This window comes from Paramacrobiotus metropolitanus, unplaced genomic scaffold (genome assembly GCF_019649055.1).
Source record: "Paramacrobiotus metropolitanus isolate TYO unplaced genomic scaffold, Prichtersi_v1.0 Parri_scaffold0000129, whole genome shotgun sequence".
NCBI lineage: Eukaryota > Metazoa > Tardigrada > Eutardigrada > Parachela > Macrobiotidae > Paramacrobiotus > Paramacrobiotus metropolitanus.
In genome coordinates, this window is record NW_026570349.1 from 6354 (window position 1) to 31179 (window position 24826).

The 24826-nt window shown below is 44.6% G+C and overlaps 4 protein-coding genes across 6 annotated transcripts; 1 reads left to right on the forward strand and 3 right to left on the reverse strand.

Moving 5' to 3' along the window:
- Window positions 1–307: 307 nt before the first annotated feature.
- Window positions 308–3874, reverse strand: LOC129598773 (uncharacterized). The gene is made up of 3 exons (XM_055496826.1): window positions 3442–3874; window positions 2287–3346; window positions 308–2232 (listed from the first exon to the last, which is right to left on the reverse strand). Exons 1-3 carry the CDS (start codon window positions 3779–3781, stop codon window positions 1701–1703), a joined length of 1932 nt encoding a protein of 643 aa, XP_055352801.1. The 5' UTR covers window positions 3782–3874; the 3' UTR covers window positions 308–1700.
- Window positions 3875–4986: 1112 nt separating this feature from the next.
- LOC129598788 (uncharacterized) lies at window positions 4987–8567 on the reverse strand. 2 transcript variants are annotated; one of them, XM_055496844.1, is made up of 6 exons: window positions 8102–8567; window positions 7483–7888; window positions 6916–7006; window positions 5646–6350; window positions 5386–5536; window positions 4987–5256 (listed from the first exon to the last, which is right to left on the reverse strand). In XM_055496844.1, the coding sequence occupies exons 1-5, from the start codon at window positions 8294–8296 to the stop codon at window positions 5407–5409; spliced, it is 1527 nt and encodes a 508-aa protein (XP_055352819.1). In that variant the 5' UTR covers window positions 8297–8567; the 3' UTR covers window positions 4987–5256; window positions 5386–5406. The 2 variants fall into 2 exon arrangements, with proteins under 2 accessions (XP_055352819.1, XP_055352818.1); XM_055496843.1 differs by having other exon boundaries at window positions 7483–8567.
- A 1368-nt stretch (window positions 8568–9935) lies between these two features.
- Window positions 9936–13067, reverse strand: LOC129598778 (uncharacterized). Of its 2 annotated transcripts, none has more exons than XM_055496831.1 (4): window positions 12062–13067; window positions 11533–11659; window positions 10755–11438; window positions 9936–10619 (listed from the first exon to the last, which is right to left on the reverse strand). In XM_055496831.1, exons 1-4 carry the CDS (start codon window positions 12813–12815, stop codon window positions 10451–10453), a joined length of 1734 nt encoding a protein of 577 aa, XP_055352806.1. In that variant the 5' UTR covers window positions 12816–13067; the 3' UTR covers window positions 9936–10450. The 2 variants fall into 2 exon arrangements, with proteins under 2 accessions (XP_055352806.1, XP_055352805.1); XM_055496830.1 differs by having other exon boundaries at window positions 12020–13067.
- A 5040-nt stretch (window positions 13068–18107) lies between these two features.
- Window positions 18108–23992, forward strand: LOC129598787 (uncharacterized). The gene is made up of 2 exons (XM_055496841.1): window positions 18108–19295; window positions 23044–23992. The coding sequence occupies exons 1-2, from the start codon at window positions 18488–18490 to the stop codon at window positions 23046–23048; spliced, it is 813 nt and encodes a 270-aa protein (XP_055352816.1). The 5' UTR covers window positions 18108–18487; the 3' UTR covers window positions 23049–23992.
- The last annotated feature ends 834 nt before the right edge of the window (window positions 23993–24826 follow it).

Genomic DNA, 24826 nt, shown 5'->3' on the forward strand with positions numbered 1-24826 from the left:
ATCTGCTTCATCAATAATGCTAAAACTGAAGATGAATGAAAATAACTCGTTTTGCGATAAGCATGTGCTATTTTGTGCCGTCTCGTTAGATTATGCAACTAGAGTGGACAGATCGTTCATACATTCCGATTTGTTTCCGCTTGACCTCCGTGTTGATTAATTAGGCCTCAGTTAAAAAACTCACGAGTAAACCTAAACATTGGCTATGCATTCAACAAACATGCACCATCGTGAATCAGGACCACAACACTATCAGATGGCGCTGACTAGGCGCGCATCGACCATCGACGGCGAAACAAAAGCAAACCCGGATGAAGGCTTTAATGCCGAAATCTGACACACACCGCGCTTTGCGCGCAAGCCAAGAACCAACTGGTCTCTGTAGGCAGCGCAGCTGCCTTATAGAGCCATCAAAGCGCATGCAAATGCCCAGACAGGAAAAAACCCAAAACCAACCAATGAGAGAAGGGCTGAATCATAAGCCCGCCCTGATATCCCTGTACGGTCTAACACTGAGCTCCTGCGAAGTGCAGGTAAATGGCGTGATGCGCCGTAAAAGAACAGTGGATACAGGGACCGGTACGGTCCCTGTACTATGTCTAATAGACTGTACTACCGGGTGGCTCGGTTCCAGTTCGGTCGGCTCACGTGGTCCGGTATGGGATCTGGTTCAGTCAGGTTTGGTCCGGCTCGGTCCAGGTTTGGTCGGCTCGGATCAGGTTCGGTTTAGGAGTGGTTCTCGGTCGGTTTGGCTCGGGTTCGGTCGGTCTGGTTCGGCTTCACGCGGTCCAGTGCCTAGGTCAACGCACTGTCGCGACAGAATCCAGGGTCGGATGCGGAAATCGGTAGATTCCGCATTTTATCCGTCTGGAGAAAGGTCACCGTCTGGGGAAAATCGCGCAGGGGTTTGGGGCACAGGTACGGCCATGACCCTGCAAACACAAAATTACGCTGCTCCGGTGGGGCAATTCCACTGCTCCGCCGGGGGAAAGGTCGCTGTCCCAGGTAAGGCGGGCAGGGTTTTGGTGGGGTGAATTTCTCGGCGTGGTAATGGTGGTCGATCCGGCCGTGGGGATCGGGGTTGGCGTGGCTGTTGGTGGTGGTGAAGGGTCCGCAGGTTTCCTGCTGGTCCGGGTTGCGTCCACCGTCGGCATCCGTCATCGGTACGGTGTGGCTGTGGGTTTGTCCGTCCATCGCTGCACTTCTGGCTTGGCGATATCTCCATCCCCTTCTGGGAGAGGCAGTTTCCTCCGCGTTCTGCGGGAGTGACGGCACAGCTCCGGCGACTGACGGGAAATCCGGAGGAGCGGGTGAGCTCCGTACCCGGGGGTGGCACAGGGCGCGATCACGCGATCTGGTCCACAACTCAGAGGTGGCCCGTGAGCGGGGCAAGCCCGCTGTGCAACACACGAACGTCTCCGTGATCTGCTACCATATCAGATGGCGCTGACTAGGCGCGCATCGACCATCGACGGCGAAACAAAAGCAAACCCGGATGAAGGCTTTAATGCCGAAATCTGACACACACCGCGCTTTGCGCGCAAGCCAAGAACCAACTGGTCTCTGTAGGCAGCGCAGCTGCCTTATAGAGCCATCAAAGCGCATGCAAATGCCCAGACAGGAAAAAACCCAAAACCAACCAATGAGAGAAGGGCTGAATCATAAGCCCGCCCTGATAACACCATTATTTTTGAATATTCTTACACACAAGCCGGCCATATATAAGACAGGTTTACAGCATATGAAAAATCCAGGCCACAGTGGCTTCTGCTGTCCATGTTCTTGAAAGGTATATTGGTCCACTTATTCTGATCGCGGTCATAGAATTCCATTGTCTGTAAAATGCTGCTGGTACCATTGAAGAGAATTCGTCCACCGAATACATGGATGCGGTTGTTCAGCACAAAAGCACAGTGACCCGTTCGCGGCTGTGGAAGATCGTGGATTTCTTGCCAACCGCCATCGGGTGATTGAATATCTAAGCGCAAACAGGATTTTGACACATGATAGTCAGCACATATCGAAACTGTTAAACCTCCAATTATATATAAAGTTCCTTGTAGCACAGCTAGAGCAAAGTCTCGTCGCTCTCCAGGCATATCCGGTAGGTTGTGCCACGTGTACGTGTCAGTGTCAAAGTAGCCAATCCACATGGACTTTGTTGATTGAAACGACCGTCCAAAAATGTAAATAAGTTTGTTTCCGAATCGTACACCGCGCTCGAAAAAGGGTCTAAAAATCAGGCCTACATTTATGGAGTTACATAAATTTTTTTAAGTATCTTACCTCGACATGTGGCCCGGTTCACCATTACCGGCAATTTGAAACGGAATCTGCAGAATTTCTCCACTAGGAATAATAGCGGCTTTAAACTGCGGTTGCAAGCCGGTCAAATCCCAAAAGTAGACCTTGTCGCGCACGGTTATGGGACAGGTCATCCGAGCTGAGCCATCCGACAGCGAGACAGCATAACACATTTCTGCCGCAAGGTCCCACGCTAAGGTTTTGTACTCTCGGGCTCCAGGTTCATCCATTACCTGACATATCACCATATTATTGGATTCACCAAATCCACTCCAGAAAACCTTGGTCTGCAGTTCCGTTGGTAGTGGGAACGGATGTAAGATATTTGCCGAAGGAATCAGCACTTGAACCGCAAGGTTTGTGAAGCGGTTTTCACAGTGGATTAATACGATAACCTCCTTTGGTGCCTCTTTCTCGGCTTCGACTAAACTCTGCAACGCTTGATCGGCATCCTGTCGATCAGCCGGATTTTCATGTAAGCAGTTTCGAATGCATTTTGCCAAATTTGCTGGGACATATTCAGACACCAACGGAACGTAACCATCAACCAATAAAGATGCAAAATAAGCGTCAGTAATTTTGCAGCCTGCTTGAATGGTCTTAAGTCCTCGGCAGAGCTGTTTTTCGTGCCTCCCAATAACGTAGCCTGCTAATTCCAGAATTATGCAACCCAGGCTCCAGATGTCAACTTTCCTTCCTGTTAAAACAGAAATTGGTGCATTCTGCGTGTCTACAAAACGCTTCAGCATTTCTGGTGACATATAGCGAACAGTTCCGCAAAGACGAGTAATATCTTGCGAGCACGTAACATCGCGCTGCATTTTGACGATTTCATCCAGGTCACCGATCACTAATCGAATGTTACCGTTCTCCATTTGTCTAACAAGGATATTCTTAGGCTTCAGATCGGCATGGATGATCTTTTCCTTGTGCAGAAATTGTAATCCTTTCGTAATTTGCATGGCGTATCGGATAGCTTCGGCTTCATCGAGCAGCAACCCTTCGGACCGCAGTTTCCCAAACCAACGTTCCATATCTGTTCCTGAAAAAAATACACGATGTGTCAACTTAAGACACAGGCCGGCTAAAGCATCGTGGAAAAAAAGGTCTGCTACAGATGCAGTTGGTAGAACTTACCAGGATAATAATCCATCATAAGTTCAATGGATGCGCCCCCAAGTGATCCGGTAATCTTAATTTTGTGGTACGCCACCAGGTGGTCGTGGGATAAATCTATCAACCCTTTCAAGCTGTTGCGCAGCTTCATCCAGTTCTCTGGTTTGGCCAAGATTTCCGAACCCTGATCCAGATGAACGACTTTAACGGCCGCGATGTTTTCATTCGTGAAACCTCCTCCTTCAGTAATCTTGGCTTTGTACACAGTACCGTAGCCTCCTTTTGCAATGCAGTCTTCCGGTCTGTAGCAATAATCACAGCATCGTCCAAACGCTTCATTTCGAATGCACACAGCAGCCATTCACGAGAAAAGGAGTTAGTTCAGCATGTTAGCAAATTAATCTGAAGTATCAAGCTTCCTTGAAGACGGCGCATTGGATTTTTGCCGCTGCTTGATCTACTCGGGTAGACATTGTACAGCACAGATATTACACTTAATAATATTGTGTACATAATTATAATTGTGAACAAAAAATTGCAAATAACTTAACAACCGTCCATCAAAATAAAGCTCAGGTAAATGACATGTACCTCACGTTTATCATGGCGACTATGGTACAGATATATGTAGAGTTCTGACCGATAAGGAAGGAAAAGGCTACCTTTGCAACTGCGAAATCGTTGTGGGACACCACTGGAGGCAATGAACTAGCTGTATTCATGTACTTATCGGAAGTATTGCGGTTTCTCCTTCACATCGATTTATGGCATGAGTGGCCTATAACAGTTCTCAGCAGTTTCATAGCATTTGCAGTACGACCGGTACGTATCCAACATTTACGGTACGTTGCGATTGTCTCCGTGGCATCCACAAATCAACTCTTGCACGGTAATGGCTCATTTTTTAGTGCATCGTACTGTAGTAGTAAAATATTATGAAAAATCGTATACCCCGTAGTGACTGTACTGTCTGTACAGACTATGCCTGTGGTCTGCGGATATTGTATTGTCGCGTTATTGCAGTTGACTGGTATTATTGTCACAAGTGCTTTTGTCTCCATTCTTCACGAAATCCCTTCTAATCGGGGGAATACACGAGAGAACAATAAGAGTAAGTAACTGTGAAATTGTGAATAGTGTTACACTATCACAATTTCACAATTAAAAATATTGGTTTTATTGACCAGTGCGAAGGCAGTAATTGTAAGATGAATATAGGTAGTGCGTATAATTTATTTACGTATTACCCTTGTCTCAGTAATAATTATGTATCCTTATAATTCTCGGTAGCGGCATACCTACTGTATAAGCGTTTTTGGTATTTTCGGCAACCGGCAGTAATAATATCGATCAGCGTTTGCGACTATTCCAATACACAAACTCTGTTGGTGCCACTTTATCGAGCGGCTACAGCAACGTCACAACGTAGTCTCCGGAATGCAGCTGAAAAATGGCTGATTAATGAGCTTCCATAATTTAATTTATTGTTTTATGCAGCGGGACAGATGCATCAGACTATTCTGGGCACCTGACACAATTGTTAGCACAATTTAACACCGCAAAAAAAGTAGCCCCAAGTGCCGTAATTATGAATTATCAGTCAAAACAAAACGAAAATGTAAAAAGGATAGCTCCTTCCGCTTTGATTCCGGTACAGCTACCTGCAAAGAGATGCTATCCTATCGGTAAGGAAAGGAAAGCAGGAAGCTCTAACAAGGTTAATACTACGCAACTTTTATGACACAAATATGAATACAGGTTTTTCTGGAACTGGTGCACAAATCATAGACATCGGTTGTATGACATGGGCCGATCGGCACCGAAAAACCGGCAATTCTGAAAAGAACATAAACGTCAGAAATGCTGCTTGATAAATCAAATGCCGTCAGCTTGAATTATGTTAAAGCTAAATTTATGCCAACAGTGCTGCGGATACGCACAATACGGGCAGCCGGGCAACAGTACCTGGAGTTGCAGCACTGTACTCTAGGTCCCCGCTGATAAAGCACCATAATGGCGGGCAAGCATGGCCAGCTGCAAATTACCCAGGGTCGCGTCACCCAAATCTCTGGCGTTCCAGTCCACAAACTGCTGGCGACTAACATGTGGTCCGTAGCTGAGAAATACAACAGGGCCACATTTTTTATGATTAGCGCACGAGTATTGGTACTGCGAAAAAACTATTTCTTTATTTGGCAGTGCAAATTTCGATAAACCACACGTACAAACAAAGTAGCTGCCGCAGTTCAGTCCACGGTAACCCAGGAAACGGCACCTTTCGTACCCACTTGGCGTGCAGGTTTTCCCACCAGATTTTGACTGCGGGCTTGACAGGCGGACAGAGGGCTTCCAGTGTCATTTTAAAATCTTGCAGGCACCGCAATTTTTCGGCTTTGCTGTGGATGTTTGTTAAGATCATCGAGGGAATGGGGATCATCAAACAGAAAGATTCTTTTGTTTGCGTGAATCCGGGCATCGGATGCCGGAAATGCGGACCGCTATACTGTGCAAAGTCTACCGTGTAGTTCCTGATGACCACTCGTCGGCATACTTCGGTGAATTGCAGCGCATAAAATATCATTCCACTTAAGTTGGGATCATCAGGATTGTCGCTGTCTCGAGGAAACCGGCGAGCAGCGGGGACGCGTATATCCTTAAGGACGATTAAAGGGAGCGTTCCTTTCATGCGAAGCACTTGTGTGACAACGGCTGCCGTGGGATAGTGATCTTGATCAGCGCAGCGATGGAAAAGGTTGCTTATGGCCAGTGCGTGGGTGGCTGGATGAACGCATCGGTGCACGAGTTGCCCTATGTGGTAACCCTCCGTTTCGTTGCACCATGTCCATTGACGGGTGAGACTCGCAAAGTCGATATGTATGCACTTGGCGGTTGACGGATCGGGTAACAGTAAATTCCATAGCGCACACACTCTACGGTTGCGAAAGACATGAAATCTACGCGTATTTAACCAAAAATTGTTTTTCTTACACGAGTCAGATTGGTTACGGTACGAAACTTCTCGCCGCTTACATGCTTCTCAAAAGTAATTCCATTTACCCTTGACTTCGTGCGGCACAGATTTGGTTCAACATAAAGCTCAAATATGAATTAGTTAGCGAGAGTTTATTTCCATTTTGCCATGATTTATTATAAATGGCATTAAGAAATACAATTTAGATGAAAATTGCAGTAAAATCGACCGGAGCGCAGCGAAAGTCCACTAATCGAACTGAAATTGAAAAAGTATGAAATTGCAATTTCATACAAGTAACTTCTCATTATTATAGACGGAAGCGCCCATCTGTGAGTATAGACCCTGCGTACTCAGTAAAATCGCGGCAACCTTAGTCTTCGTATGTGGGGTAAAAATTGGATCGTAACAGACATCTTCGGCCTTAATGCAAGGGCTGCGCTCCTGTCTACCAATGCACAAATCCGCTCACTTTCCTAGTGTATCATAATCATTGGAATACAGTTGTTCGTTGGAGAATTTACCTTTTGGCGATCACTTGAGAGCGGAGGTCCAAAGAATGCAGCGCTTCTGACAGGAGTTCCGGAGGCAGGGTTTCAAAAACTCGATCGTTTGCTGTATAGAAACGGCAAAGAATTTATGCTTTTTATAACTGCCTAAGCATGTTTATAATACAGATACATTGAACCTAATACCTAAAAATTTGGTTTCTATTCAACTTCATTCATGCGCAGTTTTCCAAAAGTTCTTCGCAAATTCGTAACCATAACGTATTACTTTACCAAAACAAAAAAGCATTTCTTACCGTAGCTCAAACCAACCAGCGCACGCCGTTTTAAGATATGTATATACACTCCACAAATGCATTACGAAATACACAAAATACGGTGGAAAATCACGTTCAAGGCGTCGAAGTCGTTATGTTCAACAAGGATACGGAGGATACTTTTCGGTGTGCCAATTCTTTGTTCTTAATTCATTGGTTTATTTGTGCTTGAAGGAATTAAATATTACAGAGAACAATCTTTCATAAGAATTCACTCAAGCGCAGCTTCGCTTATAGTTATGTCTAAGTTCGGTGGACCACTTACCAGCTAAACTTTTCGAAAACTGTAAGCACAACTCCGGCTTGCCACAGTAACCAAACAAGTACTTCTCTACGCCCGCAGTAATCCTTTTTTCCGTATTTTTGTGGAAGCAACCTCCATCTGTAGGACAATTATCAAAACCATATCCATTTTCTGTGAAATGCATGCATGCAATATTCCAGATAAGAATACGAATTGCATTCGATTCGATCTCAACAAACAAGCGATCCGGGCACAGTTCCGAATTAAATCGTCTGCCGTTGCGAAAACCCATGTCCAGCATGCGACTGATCCGGTATTCATCAATGGTGGCGTATCGCAGAGAATCCGTTGGTATAACAATTTTCTTAACGTAATCCATAACGTAATATCTGTCTGGGTGGTGTGGGAAAGGGAGATAGTCGACAACCTGCCAGTGATGTACAACATGAATGGCCTCCTTATCGTCAGAATTTATGGCAATGCAAGTGAGGTACAAGTTCTCCGTGCCACAATTTTGTACAAGTTTTCCCGGACGAAAAACATACGGCTCGCTGTTCATTTTGCGCACTGCTACGAACACGTCCATTGGACCGTATCTAACATTATTGTGGAATCTGCAAAAGTGAGAGCGAAACCATACCCGATCGGCGGGTACCCACCATGGCGCGATGGTATTGCAGTCGAAATCAACAAACACCATATCACGATCGCGATCGACATCTTGAATGAATCCCAGAAAGTATTCCTTGCCAAGCAAATTTACCAGGACCACATTGCCCAGATTGAAACGGCCAGGACGTTGACCGCGCGAAAAGTACGTGCTTACATCCGTCATTAAGAAAATTTTTACACGAAGTTCAGTGCTTCGTATACCTAGTTATCCCCAAGGGTTTTGGAACGTTGAAAAAACTAGATATCAAAAAGCAGAAAATAAGGTGTGACTGGGAGTCTGCATGCTTTTAATAACTTTGCACAGAGTGACTTTTAATAACTTAGCACGTTGTGCAGAACTTTTTCTGTATTGTCTGTGCCACAGACAATACAGAAAAAGTTCTGCACAACGCAAAGAACTGATGCAGTTTAAGAGACATGTTGTTAAGTGATTGTGCTGCAAAATTTTAAATGGACCATCATCCGGGTACAGAACTTGACTAGATATATTGGTCCTGTTTCGGTGCTGTACAGTATATTCGATCGATGAACGGCGCCTCTGCACTTGCTGCTGGTTTCTGTATCGATCGACCGGTACATGTGGGCGATCGATCGACCGGTGCATGTGTGTAAAAGTGACAGTCTGTGTGTGTACCAGTACTATCTATCTGTATATTGTTGCACAATACCTTTAAGGAAATTTCTTCCGAAAATTTAAAGAAATTTCAGAAAAGTTGGACTGAACGTGATGTGGATCGAATAACAGGAGTTCACAGTTTCGACTGCAAGCCAGGGAAGATGGGGAGGCGCAAGGAACTTAGAAATGACAGCACTGATGGCGGCAACCAGAAAAAATCCGTGACATCGTTGCAGGCGTTACCGGCAGCAAGTTCAGGCCTGTTTTCTTCCAGCAGCAAAGGCAGATGGCCCAGAGTCCAGACACATGGAAATGCATACTTCTACTAAAACGAAGGGAAAACTGAAATTTGCGGGGTATTCTTGCCAAAGCGAACCGCCTGGGCTGTCAACCAGCGGCAACAAGCCTCCGGGCGGAATGATTTTTGTTCCCGTACGAGATGTTAATGCGGCTGTTTTGGACGCTACCTGCTGGGGCACGGAAGCAACATTTGTATTACCGAGCCGAAGCGGATGACTTATCGCGGTGCTGGTCGCTGTCTCACTGGAGATAAGTTCGTGCATCTGGCATTGTATCTTTGTACGAATTGGGGAGGACGAGATAGTTTTCCTTATTGCACGTGGAGGTTGTTTTCCCCCTTTGAGACCAAACTAATATTTGTCTGCTTTGCCAATGGTCCAGTGGCAGCCATACCCGCTTAACAATAAGATTATGATGGCAAGGTTTGGATCCCCCGTTTTTTCAGAGTTTCTATGTGAGCTTAAGTTAGCCCGGGCAACACCATTATAAATTAAACAGCAATACACCAGAAGACGAATAAAGCGCACAGTAAAACAGTACTTGTGATATGTTCGATCTTACGGAAGGATTGCGCATTACCGTCGGAGCCAGTACAAATTAGCAAATCAGAAGCAGTCGTTCAGGACTGTTAGAAAGTAGTGTGGCCTACCCCGGTAGTTAAGCAATTAATTATCACCTTAAATTAAGCTTCCACCGGTACCAAAACGATGTTTGAAACAAAACATAGGTTACAGGTGCGAATTGCATGGTGCTAGAAATAACCGAATCTGTAATGCGGCCGCTGTCTTGGGTACATTAAATGCACGATTGAAAGTTGGAAATGACTGTAATGATTTTGGTTGTTTCTTCAATGTGTAAATTCGGAATCTTTAATTAGTATCTACCAGCGCAGGCTTGCTGTTCTGTTAATAGGCTATTGCCCGAATAAAAGATATGTACCGAATCTACTCCATCTGAATACATCAGCGCGCTATCAGTTTCTTTCGCGCGCTATCAATTTCAGTTGCGCCCTATGCAGTGTGGCTTATTGTACATCGTTTTACAAATCGAATTAAGTACTGTAAAAAGGTGGTAAAAGTGTCATTTACCCACCTAGTTCCAAAAATTCACTTCGGGGACAATACGACTTTTCAAATACAGCAGGATCCCAGTATTCCCTTGAAGGCAGAAAATAAGTTACATTGCAATGAGTGCACCACTTTCAAAGAGAAACTAGCGGAGAAAATAAACTAATTTTTGAAAGAAACACTGGCATGTCTTTTACTTCCGTCGTTAATGATAATACATGGAGTCCATTTGAGCGCTAGCCACCATTACTTCCGTCTTGAGGAGACTCTGTCCTGCTGTGCCAGAATATGAAAACGCTTTAAAACGTTAGTACAGAATAGGCTGGCTGCAGAGTTAGCTGTTTTTGTTTTCACGCTCGGAATGGCGGATATAATGTCGGGCAAGCATTGTCAGGCTTAAGTTGCGGAGAGGCAGCCGATCGAACTCCCTTAAATCCAAATTGTACCAGAAGGTTGAATACAGCTGGTATTCCTCTTGGTTCGTAGCTTCACATGGGCCATAACTGCAACAAAATATCGTTTCTCATTAACTCAATTCAGATTGATCATTAAGAGGATTGCGCTACATCTTGTATGTCGTACAAGTAAGACGCATCAATATATATGAAATGAGTAAAATAATCCTTTTGTACACGTACAATTCAAGAAGATGCCGCAGTGCCAACCACTTCTTTCCGGGATATCGGTGGCGTTTGACCCAACCAGCATGCAACCGCTTTATGTCCTCTCTGACTGACAGATCAACAGGTGGGCAATTCTGCACAAGTTCTCGCTTAAACTTTGGAATCCACAGCTCATCGTTTTCTAATGGCATGATCGGTATTTTAATTAAAAGTTTATTCGGTTCCTTTCGCTTGATGTAGTTCGGCATTCGGGGGCCAAAATACGGATCTGTCCATATAGAGAAATCGACAATAAAATCACACACTATCAAGCGGCGACACAGGTTTTTCAATGGCACCAGTTGAAAGTAGTTTGCTGCGACATTTGGGTTGTTGTACCAAAACAGGTTGCCGTCTACTTTGCTTTCTACACCGGCGCGACAGCTCTTAACGATAAGCGTCAAGACCGGACGTTTCAAACGCAGGAATTCGGCAACGAGCGAAACGACGTGATTCACCGTGTCAGCCCGATGCGCCATGTTTACCAGTGCCAGTATGCGCGTCTTGGTGCTGATAAGGCGATGGAGTAGCCGTCCGATATGGTAGCCTTCTGTTTCTTGACGTTGTTGTGCTCGCTGGTTGGTAAGCGTGCAGAAGTCAATGGTCAAGGACGAATGGGATGCCGGGTCTCCAAGTAATGCGTTCCACACTGCACACACTCTGTGAAACAGCAAAATGTTAATAACTGTATTTATTATTTACTTCTACTCACTTGCATACACCACTACACACTAAACACAATATGTTTCCTTGCCTATTAAGTTTTCCTGGAGTAACGTCCAAATCACGAAGACACATCGATAAAATTTCGAGTGGAAGGTCTCCAAGCATCATTTCAGTCTCTTCTCCAACATTCCATTTGATCTGGCTGTGCACGTTAGCTAAAGGCAAACAGTCATTGTTTTTGCAAGTAGACACATTTTTGTCAACTTTCTAGATCCTAAGGTGACGTATGGTTCCGTTGAAAGCTGAATACGGACATATGATGGAGTGAGTCAGCTACAGATACGTAAGGATGCGGTGCCAAAAACAAAAGCTTTTTTTGTAAAACCAGCGCAAAATTTCCTGTAGCTAAAATATTTATTTAGATTAGCTGTAGTCTGTACATACATAGCATAAGGCTCAATAATATAAATATGAAGATCAGTTATTACAGTTCCAAATCCCGTGTCTTGGCATTTGTTATTTTACACTAAAAGTAAGAATCATTTATTCAAGGAAATTTTTTAAGCTAGGTTAACCTGTAACAAGTTCAGGCATCTGGTTCTGGCATTGTGGCTTACTCAAACACTTGAGTAAATATTTTTCGATCCCCATACGAACTTTCTTCGTGGTTTCCGTTAGCCAGCAGCTGATGGCCCCGCACTCGTTTTTATATCTGTGCAAACATTTTATGTACATAATAAGGAACATGATTTCTCCTTCTGTGATGCGAACAAACACTCGATCCCGAGTGCCGTCTTCGTAGTGATAATAACAGTTGCGGAATCCAACATCCAGCGTGTGGATAATGTGAGACTCTTCAATGCCAGCACCAAGAGTCAACTTTTTCGAGCGGTATACTATTTTTTTGATTGGTAGCAGGCAAATTCTGTAAAAATTTCGATCATGGGGCAAATGCTCGACAACCTGCCAGGAATGCACTACTTCGAAGTCCTTAATTTCGCTGGGCGATAGGTGCAGGTTGAAGGAAACACAGCACAGGAACTGACTCGCGTAGCTGCAACTGCGCAAGAGTAGAGCAGGCTGAAAAACGTATGGTCCGGCATCTTGCTGGCGAACGGCTACATGAACGTCCACGGGATCGTCTACCACCTGAATAGTCCTGCGTTCGTGACGCCAAACACGGTGGATGGAGACCCATTGTGGTTGGATAAGCTGACAATCGAAATCGATAAAGACCTGATCCCCATTAATATCTTGCAAAAATCCCAGATAAAACTCCGTATCGCTGTGGAAGTTGACCAACACTTCATTGCCCAAATTGATACATCCGCTGCGATGGGCCCGGGTGAAGTACGATTTAATAGCCGACATGTAAAAAAATTGGAAGGCTTAAAAACAATCCTTTTTGCTCTTACCTCGCTGTAAAACGTAAATTACCAACACTGAGCACGATTTAGCAACTCAAAAAAGTAGTATAGGCAATTATCAAAATTTTCACAACAAAGGCTCTTTGCCAAGCGGCAGTGGGATGCTTATTTAAAAGCTGCAATGCTGCAGATCGTAAACATGGAGCTACGACTGTTTGCAGATTAGTGCCGTTGTGATATCATCGACCAGTTTGCCACTACACAAGTTGCCGAGCTGTTGACGACATATGCACCGTAAATATCGCGGCTGTACCCGCTCGATGAATAAGTTGCTGATCGATGCACGCACGTGCCGGTGATAAATTGCAGCGCTTTTTCCGTAAATACATCATGATTCTATGGTGCAGCTTCACTATAGAGCAAATACAGTACTTCTTGTGCTTTTGGATGGGCAGATTTAATGAAGCTGCAATCACAATGTACAGCCTGCACTGCTTTTAATAGAACCTATTTCTACAGTAACAAAACACTCAAAGTCGGCTAATGGTAAGAAATGACTCAAACTTTGAGCTTTATACACAGATATGTAGTGGTATGAAGCTAAACATAATGCAGCTTGCTGCAAACTATACTTTATGCCTTGTAATTGTATCGAACACTGTCCAATGAAACACCCGTGTGAATTGAGCAGCCCAGCATGCCGTTCAGCTTCCGTGTGGCTCGGTGGCCACATCAAGCTATCACCATATTATCAGTACGAGTAAAAACATAAGATTTTTTCGCGAAACAACGCTGATTACCCATTACAATTACAACTAAACTTGGGGCATTAAATGCATGAATAACATAATAAGTTCGTTATTTTTTACTTAATAGTGCGGTATTACTGTAGTACATATCACATTAATTTTGTAATAACTAAGAAGTACTGGAAAAAGCGGCAGCGTAGAATTGACTTAATTTAATTTAATTTGAGTCAGTGCAGGTAGCCCATATCCGGCTAGGATGACATCTAGCCTTGAAGTAATGCAATACATAAAAGACTGCAGGACGCATATCCTAGGCCTGCATCGTTAAGCCGGTCAATAAAGAAATACGCCTGAAAGAAGTTACACAACACATTTCATTCGAACTATTTTACGCCAAAGACTGCTTCTTAGATGCTAATAGACAGGCTCAAAGCTATCGCTAAAAAGCAGTTACAGTTCTTCTGCCCGGTCAGCGATGGTATTCACTATTCTCCTCATACTGAAAGCCGCAAATTTTCATATGTATTTTAGACAGATAGTCATAGAAATTAACAGTCGTAAGCTACTGAACAGGAGGGCGGATACGAATGGTCAAAAAAATGGGTCGATTTTGCAACACGCTTTTCGATTGATACCTGACCTAGTCAACAGGCGTTGCGCGACGGGTTGAATGGATGCCATCACTGAAGAAATAGCTGAAAATTATTCCATCATCGTGCATTCTAATGCTAAACCAATAACTTTATCTTTTCGATTCGTGTCCAAAGATTCTGGCGCTACCGCGTGTGTTATTTCTTTTATAGAATAACTGTATAGAATAACCAAAATGTCTCTAAGGGCGTATTTCGTTCGTCAACGCCACATCAATCACTTCAACATGGGCAACACGGTATTGGTCAGCGCCATCGACAACGACGACTTTTATCTGGGATTCCTGCAGGATATTAAGAGTGACTCGTGTTTTATTGATTTCTCTTCCAGTCTGATGCCGGCGCAGTGGGTGCCCATCCAGCGCGTATGGTACCATGAACAAAACTGCATTCTGCTGTCCAGTAATAGTGACCCACGCGATGTCCACGTGGCTGTGCGCCAGGAACCCGACGGACCGTACACGTTTCGCCCGGCTAAACTGCTGCGCAGCTACAAGATGCAGAGCCAGTACCTGTGTTGCGTCAACGTGCGTTCTCATACGGGTCATCCATCGCCGGGGAACGAGAAACCCGATTTCGAATTTGTACATGCCTGGCAGCTAATTCATCGCCTGCCAAATGATCGTCCTGTGGATAGAATTTGCCGGTTGCCCTTTAAAAAAGTGGTGTATCGTTCGAGCAGCGTGACTTCAGCGCTAAGCGAAATTCAAGAGTGGAATACTGCTTGTATGGTGCAGTCTATATTCCGCGAAGGCTATCTACCGTTTGTCGGGAACCGAGACCGGCTGTTCGTACGAATCCGTGAAGGGGAAATCATGTTTTTAATTATGCACATACCTTGCCGGCATGTAAACTCCTTGCGCTGTTCATCTCAAAACTGCTGGAGAGAACGAACTACTAGGAAGATAAGACGGGGCATCGAACAATATATACTAAAATATTGCTTCCGTCCACAGTTGCACCAAGTTTCTTGCCCGGATTTCGTTATCGGTACTGTTGTACCCACCGCTGTTCGTGTTTGTCGTTTCGAAAAAAACATGTTTAAAATGTGCCAAGTCTTAGGTGTTCAATTTATTGCAGAGAACGACTTGGTTTTTGGTGGGATGCTGCAGGAAATTTTTGCCATGATTCAGTCATATTTGGACGTAATTACGCAAGGAAAAAATAAACGGTAAACTTATAATTATAACAGTTTCTGTGGATATATAATGTAGCGTTAGATGATGATAGTCTAGAACGCTGTAATTTACTGCAGAGTGTGCGCATTGTGGAGCGCTGTTCTAAATGATCCGGCCAGAGCGCGTTATGCTACCATCGATTTCACCACCCTCAGTCCGCAGTTGCCTCAGCGCTCCGAAACTGAAGGCCACCGCCTCGGACTGCTGCTTAATCGCATCGTGAGCAAACACACCAGAACGCTAGCACTAGTGAACATGCAACACCGCGCGGACGACTTGAAATACGCTGCCTGGACAGTGGCCGAAATGCTGCGTTTAAAGCCGGCAATCCCGTTCATCATCGTTAAGAATGCCCGGGCCGCATTCGAGAGGGTATTAGGGGTGGTTGTGTACTTCCAGCTGCTGTCATTGAAAGCTGTATGTCAGCGGTTGTTAGTGAGCAATTTCACCGTTTGTCCCTATCTCCTTCCACTACCGAGGTTTTCTCCAGAAATGCCAAAGTATTGCAACAAGCAGGCCAGTCCGCTTAAGCTGATCATTACAATTCCCATGATGAAGTTTTGCAAGAGTGAAGCGGATATCCTCTGCACGAAAAAGTATAAAGCCGAATTAAATCGCCACTGTCCGCCGGTCAGTTCGGCTATCGTCGACAAACTGAAACGTCGGCATGCGCACTGGTTGGGAACTCGGAATTATTACGGGAAGGACTGGGCTGCTTTACGACAGTTTCTGGAATTGCAAGTGTGTTACCCACTGTTTTGGATGCCAACGTAAATATTATAACAGCGATTTTGGATTGCAGCTACGGAACCTGCCAGGCAGCCGATACCGTGCGATACTGGCGTGACTTGGATTTGAAAAATTTTAACAATATCTCTCGCTGTAAATTGAGTATGACTATGCTAGCCTATAATTATATACATTCTTCCAATTTTTAGCCAGCTTTTTACTCGTCTGATCTGCAAATGATAACTGTGACGTTCCTGACGTGCGAAATCATAAAAGTGCTTAGTTTACTTATTGCTTGACCTTTAACAAAAACACATAGTGCCGCACCCGTGTCATAACGCTTGAAAACATGCCATAATAAATTTTTGCGTTATTGTACAAAGCGAACATACTGTACTTCGACGTTTTTCGCATTCCGGGCATTCTTACAATATGGATTCGCGTACCGAACATCTAAATTTCAGAGGGGGGTATTATTTTTCGAACACAAGAGCACGTTTTTCTCTATTGAAACTAAACGCCTTATACATACCGTAGTTAGTTGGTACCGTAACCGGGTACTTTTGTACATGACTGCATGCAATTACAAGTTTGTCCCGTAATTTCCATCGTAAAGGTACAGCTAGCGCGAAATTTGCGCTTGAAACATGGCCACGTCACTACGCTTATCTGATTGCCTAAATCCGCTCCGTAGTTAAATTGCCCATTACCACACCGACCGTTTCTTAGCCACCTTACGCCAGGCAGTTACTGTTATTCTCATTGATTTATATGGCGTGTACCAAGCCACCAGCCAGCCAAATGCATGTTACGTGTTTAAACAGTGTGGCGTGGCGCGCCGTAGTACGGATTTACGCGCAACACGTAAATTTGTAATGTTTGCTGTTCTGATACGATGGAAATTACGGGACAAGCTTGTACATACACTACACAACGTGCATGCAGCATCCCGGAACATGGGCCCGTGCTCAAGTTCGGACTTGGACTCGGACTCGGCCTACTAAAACTTGGACTCGGACCACACTTGGACTTCTTAACTCGGACTTCTAAACTTGGACTTGGACTTTTCTTAGGTTTCTTAAGTATCTCAGGGTTCTTAGGTTTCTTAGGTATCTCAGGGTTATATGGTTTCTTAGGTTTCTTAGGTTTTTTAGGTTTTTTAGTTTTCTTAGGTTTCTTCGGTTTTTCAGTTTTTTTGGTTACTCAGGTTACTTAGGTTTCTTAGGTTTCATAGTTTTCTTAATTTTCCCAGGTTTCTTAGGTTTTTGGGCATCCTAGTTTTTTAAAAGGAAAGTCCAGGTTCGAAGTCTAGGTTTCCAAGTCTAAGCTAGGAAGTTCAATTTAAAAGTCCGTTGAGAAGTCCAAGTTAGGAAGTCCAAGTTATGAAGTCCAAGTTCTGTCCAAGTCCGAGTTTTAGTAGTCCAAGTCCGAGTCCAAGTCCGAGCTTGAGCGCGGGCCCGGAACATGTACGTATACAACTGCTTGTTAGTGATCACCGCCACATTTGTAATTTTTCTGTTATGCCTTCTAACAGTTAGTTTACTGCGCTCGATATTTAATAACGGCATCTTGTGCGGCAGTTTTTGGAGGTGCCCTAATTTTTCACACTTAAAGGGCACCCCCAAAAACGGCTTACTTATTACGGTGTGCTTATTACGGGGGATGTCCTTATTGCGGGGGGTGTGACAAATTCGATTATCACGGTACCTCATTCTATGAATTATGCTGGTGCATTCGGGAAACTGTAAAACTATAGATAATTACATACCTAGATAATTAGATAATTACATACCTAGTTACATAGATAATTACATACCTAGTTAGACACTTTTTATCGCAACAAACATCCTATCTTGCAAACCTGCTGAACCAGTTGCACGCCGCACTTTACCGCGTACTCCACTGTTCGCCATCGGCCCATCGCCATAAAAATGTGTTACAGACGCCGGCATACAGACTCAGTTCCCATGTCAGCACATAATACCTACAGGCAGCTTTATTGATTAGTCAGCCAAAGACAATCTAAAGGCGTTCCGTTTTTAATTTTTAACAATGCATAGGCAGTCTTATTACGGTAGGAAGTAAACAAACAGTTCCTGCCAAATGACTTGCGCCGCTGCGAATGGCTTATTACATGGACCAAAACACCCGTTTTCTATCATTCTACTATTTTTGCCTGACTGTTTTCATAGACACTGGGCGAAGTGTTCAATGAATGCTCAAGAGATGATGGAACAGTTTCGTTGTAGTATTCTTAAATACTTCTCATGTTATATAAGCCATTAACGTCTGATTCGTGTTGTCAGCTTTCCCGAAGCGGTGCGCGCTAGTTCTCTGCCAGTATAATTATAAAAGAATCCGAAGGCCCTCATGGCTCTGAGTGCGTATTTCCTCCGTCAGCGTCAGATCAATCAGTTTAACGTGGGAAACACGGTCCTGGTCAGCGCCCTCAACAACGACGACTTTTATCTTGGATTCCTGCAGAATATTAATGGCGGCTCGTTATTTATTGATTTCGATTCAGGCCAGATGCCAGCGCAGTGGGTGTCCATCAGCCGTGTATGGCATCATGAGCGAAGCAGTATTCGCCTGGTTAATGATCCACGCGATGTCTACGTGGCGATTCGCCTGGAACACGACGGACCGTACACTTTTCGGCCGGCTAAACTGCTGCGCAGCTACGGCTATGAAAGCCGATTTCTATGCTGCATCACATTTGATACTGACACTGGTCTATCGTCCACAGGGAACGAGAAACCCAACCTGCAGATTGTACACGGTTGGCAGCTAGTCCACCGTTTGCCGATTGATCGCCGCATTTATAGAATTTGCCGGTTGCCCTTTAAAAAAGTGATCTATCGTTCGAGCAGGGTCAGTTCGGCGCTGAACGGTATTCAAGAAAGGACTATTGTTAACATGCTTTATTCCGTTTTCCGTGAAGACTTTCTACCGTTGAACGAGAACTGGGACCGACTCTTCGTACGGATCAGTGAAGAAGAAATAATGTTCTTAATTATGCGGATCCAGTGTAAACATGTAAGATCCATTCCATGCGCATCTGGAAAGTGCTGGAGAAACCGAACCAATAAGATGATAACGGAGGGCGTCGAGAAGTTTCTTTTGAGATACTGCTGCGGACCGCTTTTTCACCACATTTCCTTTTCGAATTCTGCTACAAGTAAGATTTACTTTTGATCATAGCTTTAATAAACTTATTTAGTACTGAACTGCTTTCTAGTAGGATTGACCACAAAATAATAGTCATCATCACACTAAATACGGCAAATATCTAATACGGCAAAATCTTTACCAGGAACGAACTCATACAAAATTGCAAGTACAGTTTTACGAGTTGGTAACACATTTAAAGCCATTTGTGAACGACGCTCACTATTATACAGTAGAAGAACGGTTGTTGCATATTGCGAATTGGCGTTCGATGCAGTACTCCACGAAATTCTCTCCGCGATTTTTTCCTACTCAGACATCGTAACACAAGGAAAAGTAAAACGGTATGGCTTTTACAATAGATTTGCTCTTTATTACTTGTGAACCAGTACTGTAGCCGCCCGATCAGGTTAGGCCGAAATCCGAATGGTAGTGTAAGAATAGATGCACCCCTACTGCTCGCTACTCAACAGCCTCAGCGAATCTGTAACGGTACGCAGTCCACAGCAGGAACAAGTCAACGGCCGGACGAGGCAGCGGTCTAGCTTGGTCCTACGGCTGCAGTACAATTTACGACATTTAAAACATTGTCACCCATCTTTCCGTCGGACCGCCAACCCAAAAGATACAAGAAACTTCGGTGGCGGCAAAGCCGGCACAGTCTGCTTGCAGGGTAGAACCGGTTTATTCGATCTTCAGTCGGGAAACGGTTTTCGCATAATTTCCGTCGTACTGCCTCTTACCATTAAATGACGGCGATAACAGCGTTTCTGTGTGCTGCAGAGTTTGTTCGCTGTAGAGCGTTATACTACGTGATCCTGTCAAAGCGCCCTGCCTTATTATCGACTTCACCGTTCTGAGTCCGCAGCTGGCACATTGCCCAGAGACAGAAGGCTACCTCCTCGGAATGCTGCTGCACCGCGTCGTCAGCAGTCATACGAAAACGCTGGCACTGGTCAGCTTGCAACACTGCGCGGACAACTTAAAATACGCAGTGTCGGCAGTGGCCGAGCTACTGCGTTTGAAGCCCATAATCCCGTTTATCATCGTTAAGAACGCCGGAGCCGGTATCGAGAGGATGCCGGTAGCGGGAATGGTCGATTTAAGCAGTCCAGACTGGGCCAAAATCCTTCCAGTTGCTGCCATTGAAAGCCGTATGTCAGCGGTTGTTCGTCGGCAGCTTCACCGTGTGTTTTTCTTACTCTTATCTGCCAAGATTTTACCCTGAGATGCCCAGATTCTGTAACAAGAAGCGCCACTCGTTTAACCTGATTATTACGATTCCGTGATGAGATTTCGCAAGGACGAATTGGATGATGTTTGCACGCAACGGTTTAAAGCCGAACTGAATCACCGCTGTCCATCGGTTAGTGCGGCTGTTCTCGACAAACTGAAACATCGGCATGCGGGTTGGTTGAGAAGTGTACCTTTACTTCCTTACTCCGGGAAGAAATGGGCAGCTCTACGACAGTTTCTTGAATTGTAAGCGCAAATCACTGTTTTTGGTAATAAGTTAAATTGCAACCTTTCTGGGTTTCAGCTATGGATTTTGTCATGCAGCCGATCCTGCCCGATACTGGCGCGACTTGGATTTGAGAAAGTTTGAAAATATCTCGCGCTGTAACTTGAGTCTGACGGTGCTTGCCTACGAGTATATTCGTTCTTTTGGCTTGTAAATTTATTTGCTACTCTGATTTTCCATAACTCGAAAATTTAACTCGTTTCATAAGCTCCACTTCGGGTACCTACAGCAAACCCATATTAACTATTTCTGGTCCTGTTGTGACGCAGTAACAACGGTATCAGAAGTCAGAACGCGCATGGTACGGTATAGTACTATAATGTGTATCGGGATTGCAAACGGGCCTATGAAAATTGGCTGTGAATACAACAAGCCTGCACTTTATAGTAATTACACGTAATTAACGAATCTACAGCAATTTGAAGTATCCAACGCAGCCATTAGCCAGCAAAAACAAAGTATACCTGTCGTTCACGCCTGGACTTTTAATATCGTCACCTGAAAATCGTCCGCAATTTATCCCGCAGTGCAGTTCTCACGATACAGTATCGTTAGGAACTGTCTGCTTTTGTTGCACAAGATTATAGTAAGGCCAGTCGCTATGTAAAATGAATTGGCAGCTCAAGTATTGCTTAATCGGGTCAACGACGCAAAATTTAAATGGTCTACGCAGTCGCTTTGATATTTTTGACCTCTGATATTCTTGCATACAGCAGCCTATTAAGCCACAGCCACATGGCAGCCTATTAAGCCACAGCAAAGCAAGTAGACAGTATGCACTTACCGGCATCAGCAATCCTCAGTACGCCAACGATATTGTGTAATACTTACTAGGAAATGAAGATCCTGCTGGGTGACATTTCTGTCGCCTTTGCAAAGGGTAAGGACCAAGCAGTACACTTTGTAATGCTTTGTTTTGAAACTCTTACGGGAGATGTAAATCGTATCCGTTTCGTTTTCGGAAATCTTTATAGACTAGCCAGTAACACAGTAACTATCGTTGGCGCAAATTTTAAAAGGCCGACCGTTTTAAGAAAGAAAGAAGTTTTAAAATACCTGTGTGATGTGTCATGCTTAGAATATTACTCATAATTTTTCACGGTTGCAATGGGTCTGATTTCATATTTTCTCCGCCAACGGACTGTCAACCAGTTTAAGGTGGGCAATACGGTTCTCGTCAGTGCAGAAAACCAGTTGGACGTTTTTCTGGGATTCTTGCAGAATGTCGCCGGTGATTCATTCTTCATCGATTTCGATAGCGAGGAGATGCCGGCGCAGTGGGTGCCCATCAGCCGCGTCTGGCGTCATGATCAGCGCAGTATTTGGTCCATAGAGACTGGTCATGACGATGTCTATGTTGCAGTGCGCCAAGCAGAAAGCGGACCGTATATCTTCCGCCCCGCCACGCTCTTGCACGGCTGCATTTATCGCAGCCAGTTCCTGGCGTTGAGTAACCTTTCGTTCCATCCCTCATGATTTCAGAATGATGAATTGGAAACTGGCTTTCCAGGTTGTGCATGCTTGGCAGATTACCCGCAGCCTCCCGAGCGCGAGCGGCGTGTGAACAGAATCTGCCGGTATCCTTTTAAAAAGATGGCGTATCGCTCGGCACTAGTAAATGCTGGGTGGCATCCAAGAGTCGAATATTGTCGATATCCTGCACCGTGTATTCCGTAAAGGCCATCTACCGTTGGATAGGAACTTGGATAAACGTTCGTTCGGAGCAACAATGGAGAAAATTATGTCCTTATTTACGCATATTCATTCTCGACATGTCACACGTTCGGCATGCTGATCGCAAAACTGCTAGCGGCAAGGATTCACTGGGAATAGAACGGTGGGCATCGAAAAGTATTTGTTACCATACTGCACCCAAGGCCCGCGCTGGGGATTTTTTTAGTAAGGGGGGGGGGGAAGTCGCCCGGGGGGCGGCGTTTCGCCTAAAACCCGCCGGGGTGGCGGCTAGAAACTGGTAGGGGCGGAAGGGGGTGCGCCATACTTTAAAATCGCCCCCCGGCGGTCAAAAGCCGAAAAATTTGTAATACGTCCGTCAATTTTGTGGCAAAATCGCATCTTTTGTGGGAATAATATATAGTTTAACGAAATACGTACGATAGAACTGCTTCTGGTTTTACGAAGTTAAAAGTGGAACACGACTTTATGGTTGCGCTTCCGCAAGCACTGTCCGCTATTTAACGGGAATTCCTACTGATTCTTACAGCTTTTTTTGCTACAGAGTAAGCTCTCAGCTGCCACAACGTTCGGAGACGGAAGGCTATCGCCTTGGAACGTTACTCAATCGAGTCGTCAACAGAAACACCAAAACGCTGGCAGTGGTCAACTTGCAACACCGCGCTGACAACTTGAAATACGCTGTGCTAGCAGTCGCCCAGCTGATGCATTTAAAGCCAATGATCCCGTTAATCGTTATTAGAAACGCTCGAGCTGGTGTAGAGAGGAACGGGTAACTCGATGGCACCATCCCGACTCGTGGGATTGGCACAAATCTGTTTCCAGTTGCTGCCACTGAAGGACGTGTGTCACGGCTGCTAGTCAGCAACTTTATCGTGTATTTTGATTAATTTTATCTGCCGTAATTTTCTGCGCAAATGCCGAGTAGCGAAAAGTCCCGCCTGTTCAATCTGATCATCAGAATTCCTTTTATGGTGTTTCGCAACGATGAATCGGATGATGCCAGTACTGTACGCATAACTGCTAGACCGAGCTAAATCGTCACTGTCCGCCGCCCAGTTCTGCTGTTTTTGACAAATTAAAGCGTCGCCATTTGCGCTGGACGCGCAGTGTAGATTACCCCGGGAAGAAGTGGAAAGGATTTCGGCATCTTCTTGAATTGTAAGAGCACTTTTTTGTGCATAGTCCTGAATATTCGATGTTATGTGTTGCAGCTATGGTGTTGCAGCGCAATAACGGACAGCTGACCCTGCCAGATTCTGGCGCGACTTGGATTTGAGAAACTTTGACAGTATACCGCTATGTAACTTAAGCCTAACAATGCTTGCCTATGATTACATTCATTCTTTCGGGATGTGAATTTGTACAGAATGTCGGGATGTACAGAATGTCGATCTGTATATGAGTATATCCATAAGGGAATCCGATAATACGGTACATCGACTTATGCGACAATGATCAACTTGAATTAGAGCCCCCAAACAGTATACTGTACTGCCGTATACGGCATACTGTACGGCACAACAGTACGTAACCGTAGTGAAATTTGGTACTGTAACGAAAGTGCCGTACGTAACCGTAAGCCAAAAACACGGTTTTACAATGGGCTTGCCGTATACGGTACTGCCGTATACGGTATACCGTACGGTCAATCCAGTTATTTCTGCCGTAACCGTACCGTAGCCGTAGGAGCCGTACGCGGAAACCGTACGTAGCCGTACAAAAATTTGTTACTGTTTGGGGGCTCTAACTTGAATTAATCCATGAACGGCTGTGTCTTTCTTAACTTTTGTATTGTTTGGCTAATACATTCATTGTGCTGAATTAAAGATGTTGGTTGAACAAAATCCCGATCCTCGAGAACGTCGCAGCACGGCACTGCTATCTGTATGTTAACACACTTCAAAATTTTTTGGACCAGCTCTGCAGTTAAGTGCCGGAAGCCATCGCTTTTTTATGGGATTACACACATAATACTTGGAATAGAAGGTGTCATACAAATGAAAAATGGACTAGGAAATGTGGAAGGTGACCGTCAAACCGGTCGCACAAGCATGTGTACATATAACATAGCTTAACCAAGCCTCTTACGTTTTAGTACCCGTAAATTTTTCCGCAAAATACATAAATCAGCTTAAATGCGAAAGCGATCAGGTGATACTGGACTCAAAATATTTAATGCATTCCAGTTTTCAGCGCAACACTCCAGGTACTTACCGGTACATACATCAGTAGAATAATTTTTTACCGCATTTACAAGCTTGTCCGGTAATTTCTGACGAATCAATACAGCGAATTACATAAATTTGCGTGTTACGCCAAACTTC